This window comes from Vitis riparia, chromosome 2 (assembly GCF_004353265.1).
Source record: "Vitis riparia cultivar Riparia Gloire de Montpellier isolate 1030 chromosome 2, EGFV_Vit.rip_1.0, whole genome shotgun sequence".
NCBI lineage: Eukaryota > Viridiplantae > Streptophyta > Magnoliopsida > Vitales > Vitaceae > Vitis > Vitis riparia.
The window spans coordinates 14,640,170-14,659,475 of record NC_048432.1 but is presented as its reverse complement, the minus strand read 5'-3'; the positions used below and the strand labels follow the sequence as shown (position 1 = coordinate 14,659,475).

The 19,306-nt window shown below is 35.8% G+C and overlaps 2 protein-coding genes across 3 annotated transcripts; both read right to left on the bottom strand.

The window, feature by feature from the left end:
- Window positions 1-833: 833 nt before the first annotated feature.
- Window positions 834-10,614, bottom strand: LOC117904973 (transaldolase). Of its 2 annotated transcripts, none has more exons than XM_034817827.1 (13): window positions 10,398-10,614; window positions 10,215-10,329; window positions 10,047-10,125; window positions 9,602-9,677; window positions 9,422-9,505; window positions 9,246-9,350; window positions 6,857-6,937; window positions 6,706-6,770; window positions 5,195-5,264; window positions 5,037-5,114; window positions 2,695-2,792; window positions 2,567-2,594; window positions 834-1,169 (listed from the first exon to the last, which is right to left on the bottom strand). In XM_034817827.1, exons 1-13 carry the CDS (start codon window positions 10,452-10,454, stop codon window positions 1,023-1,025), a joined length of 1,083 nt encoding a protein of 360 aa, XP_034673718.1. In that variant the 5' UTR covers window positions 10,455-10,614; the 3' UTR covers window positions 834-1,022. The 2 variants fall into 2 exon arrangements, with proteins under 2 accessions (XP_034673718.1, XP_034673709.1); XM_034817818.1 differs by having other exon boundaries at window positions 2,459-2,594; window positions 10,398-10,612.
- A 646-nt stretch (window positions 10,615-11,260) lies between these two features.
- Window positions 11,261-16,898, bottom strand: LOC117904987 (probable trehalose-phosphate phosphatase F). The gene is made up of 13 exons (XM_034817840.1): window positions 16,774-16,898; window positions 14,256-14,368; window positions 13,673-14,168; window positions 13,398-13,538; window positions 13,230-13,301; window positions 12,972-13,097; window positions 12,733-12,789; window positions 12,519-12,620; window positions 12,325-12,402; window positions 12,142-12,211; window positions 11,984-12,054; window positions 11,793-11,885; window positions 11,261-11,690 (listed from the first exon to the last, which is right to left on the bottom strand). The coding sequence occupies exons 3-13, from the start codon at window positions 13,964-13,966 to the stop codon at window positions 11,613-11,615; spliced, it is 1,182 nt and encodes a 393-aa protein (XP_034673731.1). The 5' UTR covers window positions 13,967-14,168; window positions 14,256-14,368; window positions 16,774-16,898; the 3' UTR covers window positions 11,261-11,612.
- Window positions 16,899-19,306: the final 2,408 nt, after the last annotated feature.

Genomic DNA, 19,306 nt, shown 5'->3' with positions numbered 1-19,306 from the left:
GTCCGACTTGTACACTTTGGTTCGATGCCTTCTGTCAATTTACCATTGGTTTTACCACTGATATTACATTATTTTAGATAACCATTTTGGCATGTGAACCAAGTCCCTAAAAATAATTAATAGCTGAATGGACCATAAAAAAAATGCTTTAGTCCAGGACAATCCCGAAACCAACCGAATAAGAAAGAAACACAACAGGAAATAAGTAAATATCTTAGGACAAGATGGTTACCTGGCCCAGCGCAATGGATGTGTCTGGTTAGGCTAGAATTTTCCAATTTGAGCGTCTTGGCTGCATTATGACACCGACCCCAGTTTTGCATTATTAATGGACAAACACAAACAATAATTCATACAAAACAAAACAGTCCTATTCAGAACCCATTGGTGCTTTGGCTCTTTAATCATTAAATAAATATCACTTGCTGATGCTGCATATGGGTCACATGTATCACATGCACCTGCTTCCCTGGAGAAAAATAAATATTGTAATATAATACACACAGCCGCGTCACCGATTCAATCCGTAAGAACAGAAATTTATTAGAATTATTAGCTCCACTCAATTTCTTGAGTTATCCTTGACAAATACTCAAATAGGATGACTCATCCGGATCCATCATTCCTATCATATTGTATTACACTGTATACCATCTACCGGTTTCCTCGACTTAAGTTGGAATTCAACCCATGAGTAATGTGTCTTTTAGTGCTAAAGAATTGGTTTCCACAATAGCAGGGGATGAAAATTGCTGTTTCAGTGTGTTATTCCAGGTTGTTACCAGTTTCAACCTTCTTTTCCGTGGTTGGATCGAGGGAAAATGGTCATAAACTCAAGGCAAACCCAATCCTACTAGCGTCCGATGATTATAATAAGAGTATTAAAGGAAAAATTATTAGTGATTCAATCGGTTGCTAGAGATAAATAAAAGTTAACTATGGAGAACCAAAGACAGGAGGAAAAGGGAACAGCACTTGAAAGTGGAATTCTCCTTTTTATTTCATTATAGACAAATTTATTCTCAAACATTAGGGGGTGGCCAGATCTTCCCAAATAACTCCTCTACTCGCTTGGCTTGTGTAGCATACCCTTCAAGTCCGGCAGCCAGAAGCTCCACAGCTGCAGGGCCCATGGATGATGCAAAGTTCAACTGGTCCCACTTCACAAGCTGAAAAATGAAAGTGGATCAGTTAGTCCAACCAGTTGGGGGTATTCCAAAAACCAAAAAGGGAACTGCCAGTGGTTCCAAATTCTGGTAAATACTGGTATACATTATTTTGGCAATAAGGATGATTTCACCCTAAATGTTGTTTAAGAAAGTAAAGCTTATATCTTGGTCTATCTGGTGAGAGCATTCTGGTAATTGAGAAATCCAAAATGATATGGGGCATGCTTCATTAAGGTTTTTGAATGTGTTTGTGCTTTTGCAAGGTAAATAAAGAACCTTTTTCTTTTTGTGTATCTGTTCACACATCCAAAGTCAAATACATCTTCATCTTTGCAAAACAAAAAAATAGAAAATAAAAACATATAAAAGAGAACCAACTGACCAACCAACAACAACATATCTTACATGTAAGTAAGAAAGCTTATAGAGGAATGGTGCACATTGCTGACAAATATAAAGCTGAAGTAGGGGAATTGTTGATAGTGATGACCAAACATAAATTTTCTATTTTCTTACTTTCTGCTTCTAAAACCAAGAAAAATCTTCCAAAATACTACTAAACACCCTCTTAAAAAAATGACTAATATGTGAATTCTGAAACTCTAACCACGCAGCCGAGGGAAACAGTAAACCTCAGAGGAAAAGGGATAGCCCATCAGAAAGATAAACATTGGCACAAATAATCAGCTAAAGAGTCATCAAATTAGTGACACTAACCTAATGATTAGGAAGATTTAATCCTTTCTGCTATTCAATGCATATGCATATCAAAAACATATACGCATCCAGAATTACACATCATCTTCAGGTCTTTAGGTAGCCTTATTGAGCACCAACATGCATATGCACCCTTGTCATAATGGGTGGCACATGGAATGAGTGGCCAAGATTTCTGTTCTATGTTGACCATGCTGTTAAATCAGCACAATATCCTGCATTTGGAATTATATGTAAAGGGTGGGACATCCTTAGTCTTCCACTCTATGATCCTTAGGCCATGTTCCCTTTTGGTACCGGCCTTGGCTGAAAGTTTTGAGAAAATTCTGTTCATCGAGAGTATTTTTTTTCAGAGATGAATTCCCTATTGTTCTGATTAATTTTACTGGGAGAATTCTATGGTATCCGGTACATCCAGAATCTCAGCTATCAGATGTTTGAAAATCAATCTTAACTGTTGAATTGCAACAGCCAGAATTGTTTCAAACATCCTACAATCCTAAAGGTGGAGGTACCATTGAATACTCATGTCTAAGAGGGAAAGAAACTGATACTATGAAAAGAAAGCAGACCTCTTCTTCACTGAAACTGTAAGAGGCAGCAGAATTTGGGGATAGCCTCCTTACAAAAGAGTACTTTTCATCTGGGGAAGTTATAGATTCTTTGAGAGATTCCAGTACCTTCAATGGTGCAATGATATAGTCAACCCTGAACAATGAGGCAATACAAGAGCAAAAATGATCATTCCTGAAGTCAATCTTGTCAAAAATCCCCAGTTGAGATTAACCAAAGGGAGTCAAATATTTACCCCAGAAGACTGAACAAATCCTGCTTGTTTCGAACCGCTGCTGCCATCAACTTTGATTTGTATCCATGTTTGTGAATGTAGTTATAAGCCTTGGTCACCTGCAATATTTGAGAAATAGGCTGAACTCATAAGCATTTGTTGGTTGTTGGTGCTAATGACTTGAAACAATACACAAGAATCAAGTCAACTCTGCATCTACTGCACTGGACTCTGAATAAAGGACGGAAGGAACATTCTTTAGGTAGGTTTATATGTTTAGATTGCAGATGTGAGTGCCAATACTTTATTTAGGGCATTCCCAAAAAGGAATTGGAATCTCAACCACCTAGACTGAAAGCAGATGGCTTTTCACTTTATTTTTCATAAGGTTAGTAAAAAGGAAATAATTCCAAAATCGGGAGATTGAAATTGAATCAATACAATGCAGCTTTTGACACACTTCACTGGCAGAGAATTTATATTGAGAAACAAGGATAAGAAATAAATGATTAAGGAGAGCTTTATGTCATATCAACCATTAAGGCATTAACAAAAAGAGAGAAATGATATGTGCTGAGCATGTTCATGCGTACAGGACACCAATAACAGCACCATGGTAGATCCTAGAAGGGGTGAAGGAACATGATCCAAGTTAAAGGTGCCATAAAACGTTGTTGATATAATATTTTTTCAGCAGCTGAAACCAAATAGTTGGGAGGGTCATTACAAGGAAAATTAAAAAATAAAGAAATAAAAGGACTTCAAACTCGGGTTAAAATTTCTTAAAGAGCTCATTATAAAAAATAACAGATAGATCATAACCATATATTCTCCATTTTTTTTTTTGTCATAAACAAGAGATACATTCATTATGTATAAAAAGTTCATGAGAAGGATGAGGAATCCACCCCACAAAACACAAACTTGATCAAAACACAAAGAAACCTCCGATATACAAGAAGATTTATAAAAAAAAAGATAGATCACAAAATAATGTATAATGATTTCATCTCCTCAAAACCGGCTAGGCTCCTCTCATTGTTGGTCCATAATGGTGTACATACCAAATGCCAACCGAGCTAAATGACATTCAAAGGAATGCCTTTAAAACTTTTAGTCAAACCACAATATCTTTAACATCCTCCATTTATCCTCAAAGATCTTAGCATTTCTCTCTTGTCACATAATCTAAATCAAAGTGAGACAAGCAATCTTCCAAAGGGTCTTGCCTCTAGTGGAGTTCCTAAAACCCATATAAGAAATAATCATCATGTCACATAAAGTCCTAGGCTAAACCCACACCATCCTGGTCTGTCTGAATAGCTTGTGCCATAGTCCCCAAGTGATTGAACAATGTACAAAGTACAAAGAGATGGCAAATTGTCTTTCCACTCCCACTACATAGGGTGCACCAATTAGGATTAAGGGCTTTAGAAGGTCTTCTCAACTAAAACATGTCATTGAGGATCAGTTTCACTTTTATGTTTCTTTTTGGGCTTACTGTACAGACATTTTTAAACCCTATCCTTTGAGTGTAATTTAGCTTAGTTGGCTTCCGTCATATACACCCTAGGGTTGGGTTTATAGGATCAGGATTGTTTTACTTGCATAGGCTTTTTGTTCATTTTGTATAACCCTCCTTGGTTAGTGGAAGTTTACTTAGTACTTTTGATCATGCGGCCCTTTCTACCTTTTGTAAAACCTTCCTTTGCTAGTGGAGGTTTACTGAGTTCTTTTGATCAGGCTTGTACTTCATAGGGAGGATTCCTCATCTTTCTCATGTTTCTTTTCTCATTTAATACATATATTTTGTTTTTAATCAGGGGAAAAAAAAAAAAAAGGGCATGTCATTGGTGTTCACCTTTCTACGTGCCACTAACTAAGCAAAGACCTTAACCTTAGATGAGACTTTTAATTTCCATAAATATTTGGTTGGATGGATAGAAACCAAATCTGATATATTAGACAAAGCAAAGAAGAAAGATTTTACTAAGAATAAGCCTGAAGAAGATAGTGTTCATGCTCTTGCATCTGGGATGAATGGAGACAAGTGTACACGAGTATGACAAGATCCTCAATCTCCAATCAATAACGTTGCAACCATATATTCTCCTTAGTAATCAGACTTCATGTTTTTTAATTTTAACTCCAATAGTAGGAAGTTGGTTTTGCATTAGGATACCAACAGCTTGAAATTTATTCTAAGATTTTTGCTCTAAAACTGATTCAAAAGCCATATTAGATCATAATCATATTTCTTAGAACAAGATCCGAGGAATTGAAAACACATGCAGGAAGTTGCAAGATTTATTAGCCATTTACGGAGTACTTAAAAGACCAAACATCAATGATATACAACTAACCAAAGCCAAACCAGGATCTTCCCCTCTTTTAAGAGCAGCTTCTATCTCAGGGTCACCAGAATGATTGCGGGCCCAATCCTGAACAGCAATGTGCAAGCTATCAATACCACTAAACGAAATTTCCGACATCATTTTACTTACTAGAGGTGGAAAATTACCCGAACGCGACCAACAAAAATCTGAATAACAGAAGCACCAGCTTGAGCAGCAGCTGCAGCTTGACAAAAACTGAAGAAGAATGATCAAGTCATCAAATGATTAGCCACAAGGTTTGAAGATGAGATTCACTGTACATGTACACGTATAAAAGGGAAACAAATATGGAAGTCGTTAGTTGTTCAAAGTCAATCAAAATAAGAGTGAAAGATATAACAAGGAAAAAGGCAAAGAATATGAATTGTAGCTCTTAACTCCTGATAAGTGCTGACATATCAGTATCAACCTCATTTCTTCCATCCAACCAAAACTCTCTCACTCAACATTTTGGAGAGATGCTTAAAAAATTATCAAATATAGAGAACAAAAAGGCAATCCACCCAGATCATTTAAAAGCCCTGACCAAGACATCAAGGATAGCACAAATGCTAAATATTAAGCAAACTAACAATGCTACATCAATACAAGAGAACGCTATGCAAAGCAATGTTTTTAGAATTACACTTACCTTCAATTAATTTCTCAAGATATACGGAAAGCTAACTTAGATTGTTACCTTGAATAATTTATTTGGCATCATAACACCCTCCAAAATACAATTTTTTGGTACATTAATAGATTGATCTGATACCTATTGATGCAATGATTTTTCCAAATATAGATGAGATTTATTGTGATCTAAACAAAATATCATGCTGAGTTTTGTTTTTGTGCACATAAAACAACTACTGCGATATATGCAAAAGAAGCCACATTTTTCCCTTCCCCGCTCTATGTCAGAAAGCCTATAAGAATGAAAGAGGATGAGTAGTCAGCATTTCTGGTATGAACTCCCCAAAAAACTATGTACAAATGACTAACAGAAAAAATAAATAAAGAAATCATATCATAAGAAGTAAAGATTTCAGCAAAATAGCATTATGAGCCATGCAAAGCTATGCATGAGTAGTGGCACACATCATAAAACTGAATTTCTAGCTGGAGGGTACTTTCAGGAAACAATATAAAGAACTATGCTACTAGAGTCTTTCTCACTATCTTGCCTAGTACAACTCTGGTGTATCAGAGTTAATCCTTATATATCTTCATTTTACTTCTTCATCTTATATAACTCATCATAAGTCAAAATCATTTCATGGTGAAGGTTTCTGTCATGGCATATTCACAGTGATCCAATGTGGATAAAATGGATACACCACCATTATGCTCTTCATGGTTCATTTAGGACTAAGCAATTCATGGGTCTCTTGGAGTGTCATGGGAGGGACTATGAGGAATCAAGGCATGGAGCTACAAAGATTAGGTGTATTTGTATCCAGAAAGATTTAGTGATGAATGCATAGGAAAACCTTTTGATTTTCCAAATCATGAAAAACAATTTAACCATCACTTAATTTTCAAAGTGGAATTTCAAACTAGCCCTGAGTTATTCCATGTCATACACAATTACTTTTTGCATATTATAAACCAAGGTTTGGGTAATAGAATGGATAGTCTGTCTTGAAAAACTAACCTGTAAACAAAAGTCAAATGTGTCTGTATGCCCTCAGATTCCAGCAACCTTGAGGCCTCTATTCCCTGAATTGAAAACCAACTACTGAGGGACCACAGTGGGATGAAAGTTATTAGCTTCTATATACCAAGCACTAAATTCAGATACTCACTTGCCAAGTTGAAGGAATTTTAAATAACAAACGCTCTGGAGGGACATCAATTTCATTGTACAGGGTCAAAAGGTCATGCACCTGCAGATTATGATAAACTAAATGCATCAGACTACATAAAAATGTAATTACTGAATAAAGAAAGAGGTCCACGTATCATAGTTTGAACCATCCATCTAAATTCCCAATATTGTCCATTGATTCAGTCCATAACTATTCAAACATAATGTGCAGGCACAATGAGCCAGTTTCAAAAATTTTGCCACAGAAATAACCAAAATATCAGATGATCATGTGATAGAAATGGATATCAATAACACTTTCAAGCCATCAATAGAGTATAAAAAATATTCTGAGTGGTATAAAACATCCTAAAGTCAGTTCCTAACAAGGGGTGAATGAATATTACAAAATGTTCTCAAGTGAGCTCCTAATAAGGGTTGAACAGTAAATTCTCTCTCCCTCCCTCCCCCCTAACAAAGGTGAATGAATATTACAAAATGTTCTCAAGTGAGCACCTAATAAAGTTGAACAATAAATTCTCCCTCCCCCCCTCTCTCTCACTCACTCACACACACCAAAAGCACACACACAGGTGCTCTCTCTGACATGCATGTGCTCACACAGATATGTAGTCAAACATATCTTCCACCAATTTAACATCACAAATTTTATATATCGCCCAAAAGAGATGATAGTGGAACATGCTCTCTTTCTCTCGCATACACACGCACAAAAGCAAATGCTTAGAAATAGGCAGTCAAATAGGCTTTCTAGTTCTTGACCAAAAAAAAGATGACAGTAGAACTTGCTTTGTCTCTCACATATGTTCATTGCACATGCACACACAAATAGCTCTCTCTCTATCTCTCTCTCTCTCACACACACACAGATGTATACATGAATGTGCATGTACAAATAGTTAGTCAAATAGGTTCCTACAAGTTGACATCATAAATCTTATATTTTGCCCCAAAACAGATGACATTAGAATTTACTCTTTTTCTCTCACATGCACATGCAAAATAGGTCTTTCTCTTGTGCACCACGTGCACACACAAAAATAAGTAGTTAACTAGTTTTCCAACTAAACTTCATATATCACCCAAAAAGTGCTGACTGCTAACTTGCTTTTTCTCTCACGCATCCGCATGCAAACATGGACATACTGATAGTTCTCTCTCTATCTTACATAAATGGGTAGTCAAATAGGTTTTTCTTAAATTTGATCTTATAAATTGTATATATCGCCCAAAGAAACGCTAACAGTGGAACTTCCTCTCTTTTCCACCCATTGCATGTGCATGCACATACAAATAATATCTTCTCTTTCAATTTTTCCATCAGTGCTGCCATAAGTGAAACCATAATACATTATCACAATGGCAAAATCAAAAGAGAAGATATTACTTATTTTAAAGCATGGTAAAGGAAGAACACTAGTTAATGCTGATGCAACGATTTTTGAAAAATAATGTACTTATGGATGTGATCAAAACCATTAAAGTGAATCAACTTTTGGAAACACCAAATTAGATAATGTAATTCTCACTTGAACTAAAAGATGATTATAATGCAAACATCAATTAATTTCAAAGTTTCGACAGACAGCTCTTAATGACAATTTCTAAAATCAATTGACTACAAAATCGATTTTGGAGTATGCTTTCTGTAAAATTTCAAAGAAAGAAACAATAGTGGTTAGTTGATGTTTTTATAACTAAAATAGCATCCACACTGGTGTTGGAGTAACCAAAGATAAAATTTTGTGTCCATTTAAGCTTTCATTTTTTAATTTGAAAAGCAAACAGGGAAGGAAATATATCTGCATTGATCCATGAGGTTGCTCATCTTTCGCACTTCATGGAAATTTACATCACAAGAGCTGAATGAAGCAAGTATTTACCAGTCCATTTCCTGGAAAAATGCATCTCAAAAGTAAAAAGGAAATCATTTGCCATCAATTCATAGAAAGAGAGCAGAATTGTTAACTATAATATTGTGGTGCAAGAAAAACAATTATTGGGGATTCTCCAACATGATTCCAGGAACTACTTTCTGAAAAGATAAATGGAAGTTTAATGGATCATATAGTAAAATCAAGAACTATGCCCTTGCCAAACAAATAAAAAGAAGTCAAAGCCAATTCTATGACAGAAAATATTCTAACATAAAAAAAATTAAAAAACCATTACCAGCCCAAAATTTTTGGGATAATTCATCACCAGCAATGACCCAAATTTTGTAAACTAACAAATAAAAAAATAAAAATTAATAAACATTTAATGGGCCCTCCAACATTGTTAACCAAATTAAATTGTTATAACAAGCCTAAACAGAAAAACAATATCTTAAATACACAGAGTGTTAACAGAAAATAAACCTATACCTTCCTAATAATGCCATGTGTGTCATAAGCAAGACGAGCATCCACTTCAGTTGACACTCTACCAGGAACTAGTTTCACAAGGTCACTGCCAACTTTCACCAAAGCCTACACATCCATGATCAATTGTGAGCAATCACATTAATTTCATCACATTATGAGAGAAAAAAAAAAACAACCTTATTAAAGAAGCAGGACATTCGAGCATCGGGGCTTTCCAACCCATAACACACTGAATCTGCCAATGCAGTCTCCACAGCGCTCTACAGCAATTAAAAGAGTAACACTTTAAGCCATTCCCTCTCAAATAAAAAAATCAATATTATATATTTTTATCTTTGATTGCATTGATTACTTACCCTAAAAATTGTATCGGGCAGGCTGCAAATGCCTAAGAGAAGTGAGGAGCTAACAGTAGCAGCTGTTGGTGGAAATCTAAATTTCAAATAATTCAAAATCAATCGTCAAAGAAATCACTAAGGCCTCTTATTTTGGTTGCCAATAAAGCAGCAGACGGAAAAAGAACATGGCACTCTTAGCCTCATGATTTTTTGGTTCATTTCCCAAACAAATAAACCCAAAAAACTCGACCAAAATAAGCTGACAGTTGGGCCAGATAGATTGACAGGAGATTTTAATTTTCCTGGCTCCAAATAATGAAAATTCAAATTTTCAAAATTTGAGTTTATCTTATTTTGATTACACTTTCGAGTAATCAAACAGACCACAAACAAAATCCCAAATCCATTCCGGAGTTACTGCTAGAGTTAATTTTTTTTTAAAAAAAGAGAGAGAGATTGTAACCTCTCGAAATCATCGAAAATGACGGTGTCTGGAACAATCTCACTTAAGTCTGAAACGGCATCAAATTCAGTGCTTAAACCTGAAAAGGCAATGACAAAATGGAAGCCAAATCAAACAAGAGCAGAGGATTAGAAGAGCAAATAATCGAGAGAACAGAATTCTAACGACCTTTGTCAAGGGAGGAAGAAAAGTTGGCGGAGGCGCGAATTTGAGGAAACGACCTCTGGAAGCTGAGAGCAAATCTGGGCGCAGCGGATCGAGCTAAGAACCTTAGTCTCCCATCCTGCTCCATCAACAACCAATCAATCAGTCCATGAATTAAGAAAAATGAAAGAAAATGTGAGAAATTACCTGACGTGAAGAAGAGGAGAGGGCTGATGAGGGAGGAGATTGCAATAAAAGCGACATTTGGATGGAGATTCTGTAATCTATAGGAAGAGGGGAGCTTGATGTGAAGATCGTTTCAGAGGGGTTTCACACACAACAAAGTGATGATTTGGGCATTGGGATATGATATCAGTATCAGCTCTCTTGGAGTACTGAGTGAATCTTTATAGATTTTTTTTTTGGCAACAATTAAATTTATACAAGCTCACTTTCACACTCCACGTATAGAAGCAAGCTTCTTTCTTTTTTTCAATTAGGACAGGACATTATCATATATATATTTTCATTTCTTAAATAAGTTGCTCGCAAACTAGGTATTAAGTTATTAACCCCCAAATTTTATTATATTTAGATTTATTAGATTATCACATTTCTTTGACGATGAGACCGAGGGCTAAATGGACAAGGACAAAATGCAGGATAAATCCCACGGTAGGATTAGGATTGGCTTGTACGTTTATTGGACTGGCGTTACTAGTGTCCAAGGCTCTCAGGAGAGAAGATGAGAATATCGTTGACAATATCAAGGAAATTGTTGTGATCTTTATTTAACGAATGTGGCCACGTGGGTCCATTTCTTGTGGGGAAAGCAGACACCCATTGGAATGGTGGACTGAGAACAGTGAAATTGTGAAAGACCCGTATTAATGGGCCTGACCCAATCCAAAATAATCCTTTTTCCTGCTGTTCATTCAAAGTTTCAAGACTCGTCATCGAGGCGTGTACGTTTCTTTTCTTTTCTTTCCTTTTTTCTTTTCATGTATGCAAATATAACTTCAACTTTTTAACTGCAAAAAAACTCAAACTACACACAAGATGATGAGAGATTTGGTGCGATGACAATCCTGGTGCTATTACAAATGGGTTTTCAAGAATTCTATTACATGATACACATCTAAACAAATGCTATAGCTTCCAGGGGAGCGCTGCTGAAAATAAATTAAATAATCGACTCATTTAGAGGGGTGAAAATAATCATAGCCATCAACATGGGAGGAAGAAGGCTTTACAAGCTGCCAAGGCAAAAAAGTCTTAAATTGAATCCAATAAACAATGCAATAATCAACACTTGAAATTTGCTGAACAAGATTGCAAAAAATGCAGCAGCACCCACCACCTTTATTTAATACCCGACTTCCAAACTCGAATAATATATCTATACCATATATGCAAGTCAGTCTATGCTCCTCTTCCTTCTGAATTAATAGGTGCATCCAACTCTTTCCATCTCACTAGGGATTTGAGAAATTCCATGACCTGCATAAAATTTTGTACATTTTCATCAAAACATTAGAAAGATGCCAAAACTCAAAATAAAATGGAACTGAAAAAAGCAATGGTTTAAGACAAATTTTGCACCTCTGACGGGTCCTTGAGGGAGTAGAATGCCTTGGTTTCTTTTGGTACTGGAGACACCAGTATACCATAACCCCGATTTCCTTCTCGCAACACCTGACAAAAATATAGTGAAATCAAATTATGTAGTTGCCTCAAAGTAGCACACATCCAAACCAACTCTCTAACCCAAAAGGCAGTTGCACGGGTAATACCTTGAATGCATCTTCATCAGTTCTATCATCTCCAATATAAATTGGGAGCACATCCTCACTATTGGTTAGTCCTGCGCACATATAAAGAATAAAACAATTCAAAACACAATTTATAGTGTGGATGCCACTTATCAGACAGAGAGCCAGAGATTATGTACCAAGTGATTCGAGAAGAAATTCAACTGCTTTCCCCTTGTTCCAGTCAATCACAGGACGGACCTCTAAAACCTAAGCATGGAAAGAACATATGAAGTTGATGAAATTTACTAATAAGAACCACTGCCTAAAATCTCCATATCTTGAGGAAAAATATGCAAGGGTGTTCAGGGAGAAAATATTACCTTCCGCCCATGGGTTAGTCGTAAACGAGGATAATCTTTGAGAACATCATGAACATATTGTGCAATAGTAGACCAACTCTGTAATTGAAAAGAAGTGAATAAAATTCTTCAAATTAGCCAAACTTGTAAGCAGTGTGTTATTAGTTATCAATAGAATTAGATAACAAAGCAAAAGAACAATCCATGATCCTTACATTCTCATCTACATTACGGTAATGTACAGAGGCGCAAAACTTATGGTTCTCAACTTTTGCACCTTCAATTCCTCTAGTGGTTTCAACAAGGGCTCTAAAAACCTGCATAAAAAAAAAAAAAATTATAAACAGTCAGTTCTTCATGACTTTCGTGACTTCTGATAAATGTTTTACACTTGTATTGTAGGTAATTGAATACAAAACTATTTAGCACCTCGTCTATCATAGGTAAAAATTCACTGGCAGGCTGGAACAGATTCACCTCCTTACCCTGCCACAGCCAAAATTAAAAAGGATCAAGAGAAAGTAGAGTATTATCTAAAGGATCCAATTACATCTTGGTATGTACATGAGTCGTGGCCATTCTTTTGTTAGCCACTGTCCATATTCATTATCTCTTTGTGGGGAATTGAGGGGATTAGGGAAGTTGCAATTGGTCTTATTATTCCTTACCTGCTCATCCGAGGATTTAATACAATTTGAATGGTCATTGCAGGCTGTGTATCTGGCTGGGCCCATGATGTCCATTCCATGACTGCCCGCATAATAGAGTTCCTTTAGTCCTACCAACTCATAAACCTAACAAAATGCAGAGATCAGACGCTGACGGCACCCAAAAGACGAATATACATATATACATATGAAGGGGCAAAAAGAAGCAATAAAATCCTTGAACACTTAATATTAGGAATATAAGATTCTCTCAAATACCTTGTCACGGCTTCTTCCACTAATGATTGCTGTTGGGAAACACTTTGCGAGATTTTTCACAGTTGAGCGCATCTGACAACAAATTATTTAATTGCAATATCAACATAGGGTTGGAAAGCGAAGGAAAGAACTCTTTGCACATACTACTAATGAGTAACAATTTCTTACAGCATCAGACATCAGGGCACGGTCAGGATCATCAACAATTGGAGAAAGAGTCCCATCATAATCCAGAAACATTGCTATCTTCTTGCTTTGTGCATAACTTATGATTTTCTCAAAAGAGTTGAGCGCTGATGGATACTTAAGCTGCCCAATCAGAAAAGGAAAGTAAAATTGGATGGGAAAAAAACCAAAACAAACAACCTAAGTGTCTCAACTGATAAAACAAGCTCAATGATAAAAACATCCTATCAATTAGTCAGATAAAGAAGTAAGAATACCATCCAAGAGCTTGTCACATTATCAGTGTCATCTGTAGCAACCTCGACATTGAAATCCTTAATTAACTTCTTGCGAGGAGGAGAGGACGATTTCATGGCATCCAGCCAACCATTTGACCGAACGTCATCAAGCTTTCCTGGCTTTTTTCTTGGAATTATTACATACTTTCCAGAGGAGAATCCTGTTCCTGGTTGCGAGTAAGGCAACAGACCAGAAGGGATGCCTAGTCTTGATTTGTTCACAGGTGCAGGATCAGTAAGAACAGGAGAAGCATGGTTCGACTTCAAATCCATTTGATCCAAGATTACTCCGAACAGTTTATATGGAATATTTTTAGTGTATTATATTGATAACCTTTTAGTCAAAACAGAGACTTATGGGCCTTATCTCAAGTATACTTCACCCACCCCTTTTATCTATGAAAAACCACCTCTTCAATGTTTTCTTGTCACTGCTTGTGGGAGAGCAGTCCATCAAAAACACGCTTCCTGGAAACTGGTAGTGACGGCCACACATTAATGAAAAGTTGATTTAGTTTGAAAAGATGAATTTAACAGAACAAACATTCAGAGTTTGCCATACCTTCTCATCTCCAAAGCTACACAGCATTTACAGAGGGTAAAACATTATTGGTGCAGGATCCCTGAGAAAGGGTTGATAGACAGCTTTCCAAGTCTGAGAAGTGCACCAAATTTCTGCATTTAAAATAAAAAAAGTTCAATCCAGTGACTACAAGATTGTGAGTTGTGAAGATAGTTGGGTCAATAATTACTTAGTGAAAATAGACAAATGATCAATGAGCCAGAAACTGACATTTTCAAAATCCAAATATCAGGTCGATATATAGCTATGAGACATACTAGTGTACGTGAACAAAACAAGTCTTCAATTATTTGGGACCACAGAGGTGTAATCACTGTCCTGTCTCATTAAGTGACTTTATTCGCCAAGCTAATCCAACAGGTTGATGGAAATGAAATATGACATGACCAGATGTCAGTGATAAATGTAACCAGGCATCTTCAATTACCTAATGTGGAGACAAACATAATATCAAATTCCTTACCTATTAGTACTACTAAGTTAACCAAAAATGTTTTTCCAACTTCTCTACAAAAAAAAAAAAGAAATTCTTATCCACATCAGTTTTGTCCTTTATCCTAAGGAGTCAGAGAAGAATACAGCCCATAACAAAGTAATTTCATGCACTAAACTGTTGAAATGATGTTATTTGTTAAAGTTGGCCTCTGCAATCATGTCCAGTCCTTTACAAGCTCCCTTTAAGTTTATTGGCATAACCCCATAAAGAGAAAAGAAGCAAATCCACGGTGAAATAAGCATCATGCACCTCCTGAAAAGTTTGATCTTCAAACAAGTTTACTCAGACAAGTTACCACTAGCTACCACTTTTACATATTCAGGGAAATAAGCTTCCACCACAACAAACACCCATCTAGACAAATTTGATGGTCATTCTTCAAAGCGAAAGGGCAAAAATAAATAAATAAATAAAATTGGTATTATTTGGTTTTTTTACTTTAATATTGAATGCAATTAAATGATTTATTTTTAATATATTTTTTATTTTTACTTATTTTTCAAAAAAATTTATTAAATAGAAAAAAAAAATTTCTGGCTAAATGCTAAATTTTTTTTTTAAACAATCAAAACACAATTTCAATATAACAATGCTTTATAAAAATTAAAAAAAACAAAAAAAAAAACATAATACTTAATATTATTAAGTGGTATTTAAAGATAAATTAAATTAAATTTTAATCATATTTAGGTGAAAAAACAAAACAAAAACCACCTAAATCTTTGAATTTAAAGTTTCCCTTAACAATCAACATCTAAAATTATATAATGTGTGATCATATAAACATGTACCGCATGTGTCCTTTGGCACAAGAGAAGTGGATTCCAATTTAGTCACCAGAGCTTTTAGGGAGAGTAAAAATGTCAGACGTGAACTCCTTAGAGAAAAAAGGGTATAGAGTCACAATAAAGCAAAAGGAACTAAATTCACTTTTAAGAACTCATGCTAAAATAATTCCAATTTTATAATTTGAAAAAGAGACAAAGTAAAAAAGAAAGATTAAAAGAACGACAGAAAAAGTCAAATCCACATCAAGACCTACGCTTGTACCAAAATTTTAACTATGATCTCATCCTATGCACATCAAAAGGCACACATGGCTTATAAAATACCTCTGTATGAACCACTTTCAAACATCACGATCAATAAAATTACTTTGGCTATCAATAATATAGACAGAATACATCAAGATTAAATTTGTGAATCACGTGAAAAGCAAAAAACCAAAAAAAAAAAAAAAAACTTGTTCCTGTGATGACAAGACAATGCACCTAACAAACTTAAATTTAGTCACCCCACAAACAAAATTGAAAGAGTGAAAAAAACATGTTCAAAGAAAAATTTAAAAAGGAAAAAAAGACTATGAATCATAAGATATCTCAAACAGTAACTTAATATGGCTAGTTATTTCTTGGCGTTGCCCTTAAAAATCATGATTTTTTTCCATCTAGAATCTGGAAAACTACATTTTCAGCGGTTAAATTTCAGAAACTGATTAGGACGTGCTGGGATGTTCCAACATCTTTTCCTTGTAAATCACAGCAACCGACAAAAATATAATTTTATAATTATAGCGAATAAGGCCAACAAATAGGCCGTCAAATCACATCTCCTCAAATATGTACAACTTGCAGACAAGCGCAGGCTCAAATCTTCAAAAACCATAAATAAAGGCTCAAAAATTCAATTCATCAAAAACGAGTCCGGCGGTAAAAATCAAAACTAGAACCCTAATAAATCGAATTAGCAAGAGCGCTTGTATTATTTCATGAAAAAAAAATTATAACTGCCGAGGATCAGGCACGCTTGAACACGTAAACACAAAATGATGGAAACAAAATCAAACATCACAAACGTAGCCGATCATCGTAAAGGAGAAAAGTTGAAAACACAGAAACAAATCCACTCCTCACAACATTAATTTCCAACAGCATTGCATCGGACCACCTGAAAAAAATAAAACGCTTTCTGTTTGGAAATGAAAAAACGCAGAGGCTGTACCTGAGTCGCAAAAGCCAAACACCAGGAATCTGAATGTGGGTTGAAGAGAAGGGACGTGGAGGACCAAGCAATGAAAACCCTAGAAAATAGAGGAGGAGGTGAGGAAGTCTTTGAAGGAGAAAGGTTTGGGTATTTATAGAGTTTGAAACGTGCTTGGCAAGGAGACCTCAACTTGGTTGTTGAATTGGAAACCGCATTTTCCTTAATAAAATAGTAACAGAAATTACAAATAAGTATAATTTTTCTCAAATTTAAATAAAATTTCCCCATTTGGGAGTGGGTCCCATAAAAGATGGCCACGTGGACGATGACCGTCAGTGTGTACTCATAATAATGACACCTATGATCTAGTGTGTCTGACGTGGCCACGTGTCATCCGGGCCCGCCACAAGGGAACGGTCAGATTTCACGCTCGAGTCGTTTCCATGCGGAGCTGGCGGTCGTCGGTGTGCGACGGTTTTCCTCACTATCCAGTACAGATGGCAACTTTCTTTCAGTACTTTTTCACTGCAACCAAACACCATTCACTTTAGTTTTGAGTGATCGTGTGATTGGAGCTGTTTTTTATTTTACCACCAAACCAGTATAAGACAAGTGGAAAACAGCTTTTCAAGCGGCCTCGGCCGCTTTTCACGTGGACCAATTCACACACAGTTGTGGTGAAATATCAGTGAAAAAAAAGGGCTTTTTGAACAAAATCTCGTGAACTCAAATTTTCCCTTTTTTAAAAAAAAAAATGGGAGGTGGAGGAAAAGAAAAAACAATGGGCGCTGAGGGGGATACACGTGGCGGATGATGGAGGTGGGATGAAAAAAAGGGTTTCAGCTTTTCTGGGATACAGCAGTCTGACTTGAGAGTCGTGTGAGTAAATCACGTGGGCCACGGCGAAAAAGAGTGATTTAATAAATGAGGTCATAATACAAATTACAAAACATATGGTTAGGGTTTTATTAGGAAGGGCGTGGGGGTCCACTTCTACGGTTGGTTGGTTGATGTTTGTTTCTCGAGAATCCCGATGGAATCTTCGAAGTTCGAAGAAAAAAAATGAAGAAGTAGAAGAAAGACGCTGCGGAGATGAAGAAAAAACCTCCTCCGGTTTATATGTGTACACACTACGCACTCAAAGTGCCCAAAAGCGCAGTCTGGCCTCCATTATCTCCCCCCCCCCCCCATGTGCTGCAATTTCCCTGCGCATACGGTTTACTGACCACAGTCCACAGCCATGTGCCTCTTTGCTTCGCCTTGCTCACATTGTGTTTTTCCCCATTTATTTATTTATTTATTTATTTTACATTTTCCAAGGCCAGAAACATACAAAGTCAAAACCAGATGGTTTCATTTTCTAAAAGTTCAAAGGAGGTTGGTTGTTCCAACCTACTTTTCATTTTCGGTGAAGTTTATTTTAAAGCAATACTTGGAGTATATGTACAAAACTTTTGCTAAAAACTTAAAAGGGTATGGTTGGTTTGAACAAAGGAAAATAAATAAATAAATAAAATTAAAATTAAATAATTTAAAATTATACAAATTTTTAATTAATTTTAATTATATTTGATTAAAAAATCATTTATTTTAATATTTTCTAGAAACCAAACATAAGTCCTATATTTCATTATCTTGTTAGGTGAACCCAATAATGCTTAGTTGGTGGGCTAAACTTAATTGGAGAATTAGAGCAGCCCATAGAAAAATTAAGTCTCCCTCCCCTTTTCCAATTCTTACAACAAATTGTTTGGTAAAACTAAAGCACTTCCTTCCAAATTTCCAATGACATGCACCATATTTTGGCATGGCTCTGTGCTGCCCAAGACACAGTATTTAACATTATTATGACAAAGTGCACCATTTGCTTGGTCAAAGACTCAAACCCATAATTGATTAATAGGGCACTAGAGCAATGTGCATGGAAATGTTTGAGCCTTTCTATGTTTTTCAAATTCCAATATTTTTATTTTTGGTAGGTGCCATTTCCAAGACAAAGTTGAACCACTCTACCCATTGGATGCCATGATTCAACCCCCCACAATATTCATTTGATTTCATTTATGTCAACATTTTCTTTTTCCAAACAAGGCTTTTCAATTATTGTAGTCATATTAAATTTGGTACAATAATGCCCAATAGGAAGTAATTATGATACAAAGTTGTCTTTCTCTTATATATATGAGACTCTTTTCCACTCTTTGAAGCCGACGATATCAAACAAAATACATAGGCATGCACCTTAAATTAGTTAATTAGGTTAGGCTAGTAGCCTTACAAAGCTATGCCCGAACTTCTTTAATAACAAGTACAAATGACTTGATTAGTTGATTTAGCTTTTGTTTGGGTCAATTTTAACAGGCTGCCTACGTACAGATGCATCATACATCCATAATAATGCCTTGCTCGTGTGGTCCTTATTCCAGGACAAACTCCATTCAATTTTGCTGAACATTGGGATGAGTTAAAAGATGAATGTCCCTGTGACCAACATTTTTAAAGCAAGGTCGTGTGTTTTAATCACACGTTGGCCGTTAATTATTGAGTAAAG